Source organism: Mytilus edulis, unplaced genomic scaffold (genome assembly GCF_963676685.1).
Source record: "Mytilus edulis unplaced genomic scaffold, xbMytEdul2.2 SCAFFOLD_857, whole genome shotgun sequence".
In the NCBI taxonomy this organism is placed as follows: domain Eukaryota; kingdom Metazoa; phylum Mollusca; class Bivalvia; order Mytilida; family Mytilidae; genus Mytilus; species Mytilus edulis.
In genome coordinates this window covers 1-4872 of record NW_027268207.1, presented here as the reverse complement: position 1 = coordinate 4872, position 4872 = coordinate 1, and the positions used below count along the sequence as shown (strand labels likewise).

Below are 4872 nucleotides of genomic sequence, written 5' to 3'. Positions count from 1 at the left end.
GTCGCCATCTTATGATGTTTTTATTTCTCATTCGATTCGCTCGTATATGTACCAACTTATTTGATTTTAACGTAAGACATCTTTGTATTGAAAAGTTATGGCACCAGGGTTTTGGATATCATAAACTAGTCAAAACATTTTACTATAAAGTAAAAACACATAAATACTGAACTCCGAGGGAAATTCAAAAAGGAAAGTCTCTGATCAAATGGCAAATCAAAATCTCAAACACATCAAACGAATGGACAACTACTGTCATATTCCTGAACCTTGAATTCCCATTTATGAATGAATTATATCATCGGTATAAGGACATCAATTATATATAAATGAACATGTAGACATCTTACACCAGTTGTTGGCATGATATGGGTTATGTTCTTCTCATATATTTTCTGATGGTATGAAACTAAACCGTAAAGGGAAGAATTGTGCTTGATGGTATAGGCATAATCTTTCAATTAGTCAAACTGAGGTCTGTATTATCATTCTCATTTTGCTTAGTTTCTTTTGTTACCTTTTCTGACATCAGACTCGGACTTCTTTTGCTGTGCGTCTTGCTGGGTGTTTATTCTACATTGGCTATAGGTATAGGGGAGGGTGAGATTCACAAAACATGTTTAACCCCGCCGCATTTTTTGTGCCTGTCCCAAGCCAGCTTTGGCCTTTGTTAGTCATGTATTTTTTTCCGTTTAATATATGTTTTGGAGTTAAGTGTTACGTCCATTTTATTTGAACTAGTACACATTTGTTAGGAACAACCTGACGCCTGCCCCCGGGTGCGGGATTTTCTCGCTAATTTCTGCTTTTTGGTCCGGTTTTTATCTCTATGACATGTTCCCCATTTCCATTCTTAATTTAAGTTTTTTATATTGATCTATTGTTGTTAAATTCTGTGTCATTTGGTGTCTGGTTGAGAATTGTCTCATTCATGGCAATCATCTTTTTGTTTTTATATGCATTCATTTTTTTGATTTTATATGACTGCGGTTAGGCAAACGCCGATCCTTCTTTTCAAAGTTCATTGTGGTTTTTTTTTCATGACATATTAAGACATAACCTGGCTACCCTTGTTTGACATTCTTCCTTCGTAAAAAATAATGTTTATAAAAACAATAATCAGGTTTATGAAGATTACAATGACAATCTTAATGTTATCTGTAAACAATTCTAAAGATTCATGTCTTTCACCTTGTTCTCATTCTTGAAAAATATTGTTATGGTCTACTTATGTACATATTCTACAGCTGTCTACATTTTGTTGCTGTGTATATATATGTAACTGGAATTATTTGGAGCTATATCGTGTTCCTTTCTTGATACTTCATCATGAAAGTCACTGTAGCTCTTGGTATTTTTGTTGCTGTTTTTGCTTCCATCGGTAAGTTTTGTTTTTATTATCAATTTGAATGTAATTGTAGTTTTATATTCCAGTTTATGGATACTCAAATTTGCTTAATGCATAAACAACTTTTATCATATTTTTTTTATATGATTTCACTTTTGATCAAAACTGAATACACTTTTTACAAAGTTCTGATTTAATTGAAATTATATTATCGTAAATAGTGTTCAGATTATACTATGCATTTAATTAGGCAACGACAACACTCATGAGGCACTCGATATCAAATGTTATTTCCAAGGCAACTACATCTACACGTTTGACTGCACGTGCTATGACCATTGACAATGTTTAAACAATGCATCAAAAATTAGAGAAAAGCTTAAAATGTAGTTATATTAATTGAATAAATTTTATAATCCTATTGAGATATACATGTAATAAGGTTGACCTAAGCACATTTTGAATAAATTACGGATTCCGAAGCGTTTCAATTTTTTGTGCGCACGTTAAATTCTTAGATAAAATAACAATGCACACAGGCATTCAAATAAAGTAACTTTACTTTTCAAAAACATAAAAAGATTTAAGCGATTTTTTATTTTTGAAAATATATTAACATTCATACAGTACACTCCTACAACTGTTCTACTTTTTTCGCAATATTAAAAAAAAATATCGTCTTTCTGCTTTTCCTGACATATTTCGGTCCTACACACGTTCAGTGAATCAAGTTCTGGATCATCTTCTCGAGAAATAAATTACTAATGAATCCAAAACAGAAAACCTAAGACCTTCAGGTGAAATCTACACCAATTTCTGCATATATACGCCTTAAATTAAGAGAAAGATGTAACTGCTGCCGAACTTCTTGATGCTAAAATATATAGTGAAATAATATCTTTTGTAAGTTTTAGACTTTAGGAGGTACACACAGCAGAAATCACTTTACCAGACACATCCGGGTGTTTCGCTTTAATACGACTCTGGGGTTTCATTCTTTCAGTTTTTTGTTTAATTTAAAAATTGATTTGCGAATTTGGTAGCATGGCTATTCATTAAAACACATAAACAAATATATAGAGCGAAAAGATCTTTTCTCGCTGCATTGAAGACCCATTGGTGGCCTTCGTTTGTTATCTGCTCTATGGTCGGTTTGTTGTCTCTTTGACACATTCCCCATTTCCATTCTCATTTTTTTTCTCATAAAACATCGCAATATATAAGCTGCGTTGAACTTGAAGTTCAAGGTGTAACAGTTTTGTTCGAACCAAGTGTACGTTAATAAATGTTAATTCGCATATGAAACTATATGAATTTTTTTTGCGTTTGCGAAATGGGAGCATTTACAGATTGGTCGTTCTTTCTTTTATTTCAGAAGCATATGGTGCGTATAATGGCTATGATGGTGACAGTTATGGTGGTAAAGGTCATGTCGTAAGTTTTCATAATGCTTTAATACAATAATATGTCGCAAATAGTAACAAAACAAGTGGCCCATGATGTTTTGAAAAGTCGCAAATATTTCTGTACGAAAAACATACACGAGCAACAATGAGTGCTTCCGTTTATTTAAATGAAGTCAAGTAGAAAATATTCCTTTACTTTTATATGTCTTTAATCTTTTTCAAACATTTTAATTTAGTCTTTGTTACAAAAGAAGATGACATAACAACAACATAGCATGGTTATGTTTCAAGTTAAAACTTGCTATATGAATGCATACTGAGCTGTTTAGATTCAAATCATTTAAATATTTAATTTTTTAGTTGTTCGAAAATTAACTTTTTTTTATGTTTATGTCCCTTGGGTTTTTGTGCTTCACAACGTTTTATCGTTTTATCGCTTTATGCATAACTTAAAGAAGGGTATTTCAGAAAACACATGGAAATAACAGTATGTGGGTTTGCCCACTTCTTAAGCACGTTTTCTGCAAAAATAACAGATCCAGAATGACCGCTTAATCCTTTGCCGTAAGCTTGCTTTCCTTTAAATGAACTTAATAAACATTTTACATGTTTTACAGTTGACCAGTATTTTCCATGGTGTACACCATGGAGGTCACCACGGAGTTATTGGAGGACACCACGTTATTGGCGTTCCTAGCGTTTGGGCTCGGCCATCAGTTGTTGTTCATCACCATCATCATCACAATGGCGCCTCCCACTACGGCGGGCATCACCATCGTCATCATAGACGTCACAGGAAACATAAAGGGTCTGGAAGCTCATCTAATAAAGGATACGGGCATGGAAAATCAAGTTAAATATATTCATATATTGAGTAAAATAAACCACTTTAAATTATAACGTTGTTACATTGTTTATTATTATTTGAAGTCGGTGCACTGATTTATGTTTGTTCTTATGATACAAATTTTCATGGACTTCATTGGTAAAGGTAATTCACGAAATGAAATATTCAACTAAGTATAAATTCTCTCTATGTCTGTAGAGAGTCTTTGATACAACCACAGAAACACAATTTTCCTCAATCCACGAAAATTGGTTTCCAATTGACTGCATGAATTAATCCGGTTCATTGGTAGCCATAATGTTGAATTAAATATAAAAAACGCAAGGTAAAAGGATCTTATTTACCATCATCTATAATGTTTCTATGGTAGGATTCATTTGACGTCACGTAACATATATATTCACATACAGAGGATATGAATAACAAATGAAATTGTGAGCTACTGCTCAATGATAATATTATCCCCGCCTAAATAAATCGGTACACAGGACGTTGTTGAGAATCTGAAAACGCATCACACGGTGAAGCTGACATATATCATCCCTGATACCAAATTTCAGAAACCCATGTATTGTAGTTCCTGCAAAAAATAACGACAATTTTCAACTTGGCTATCATGTGTAAAATAAAACAAGTATTCGCTAAACAGGAAGTTGTTGGGTGATGAATTTGATAACGCATCACAAGGTTAACGTTTAGCTGACTAGTATAATCCCTGAAACTAAATTTCATTATCCCTTGTATTATAGTTCCTGAGAAAAATGAGTCGAAAATTTTCAACTTGGCTTTCAAATGTAAAATGAAACAAGACTTAGTGTTCGGTAAACAGGAAGTTGTTGAGTGATGACTCTGAAAACGCATCACACGGTATAGCTGACTTTTCAAAAATTTCAGAAATCCTTATGATGTAGTTCCTAAGAAAGATGTGACGAAAAAATATTCATGAGACAATGAGACAACTCTCCACAAGAGACCAAACAACACGGATTAACAACTATAATAAATCGCCATACGGCCTTTAACAATGAGCAAATCCAATACCGCATAGTGAGCTAGAAAAGGCCCCGAAAACTAACAGTCTAATTTATGTACAAAAAAATTAACGAAAAACAAATAAGTTTGTTTTAAAACAACATAAAAAAAAAGACAACACTGAATTACAGGCTCATGACTTGGGATAGGCACATGCATACAGAATGTGGCGGGGTCGAACATGTTAGCGGGATCCAAACCCTCCTCCTTACCTTAGACAGTGGTGTAACAGTTCGACA

The 4872-nt window shown here is 33.4% G+C and overlaps 1 protein-coding gene across 1 annotated transcript; it reads left to right on the top strand.

Moving 5' to 3' along the window:
• Nucleotides 1-1167: 1167 nt before the first annotated feature.
• On the top strand, nt 1168-3648 carry LOC139507020 (spore coat protein YeeK-like). Its single transcript, XM_071295609.1, has 3 exons — nt 1168-1381; nt 2724-2782; nt 3372-3648. Exons 1-3 carry the CDS (start codon nt 1330-1332, stop codon nt 3609-3611), a joined length of 351 nt encoding a protein of 116 aa, XP_071151710.1. The 5' UTR covers nt 1168-1329; the 3' UTR covers nt 3612-3648.
• Nucleotides 3649-4872: the final 1224 nt, after the last annotated feature.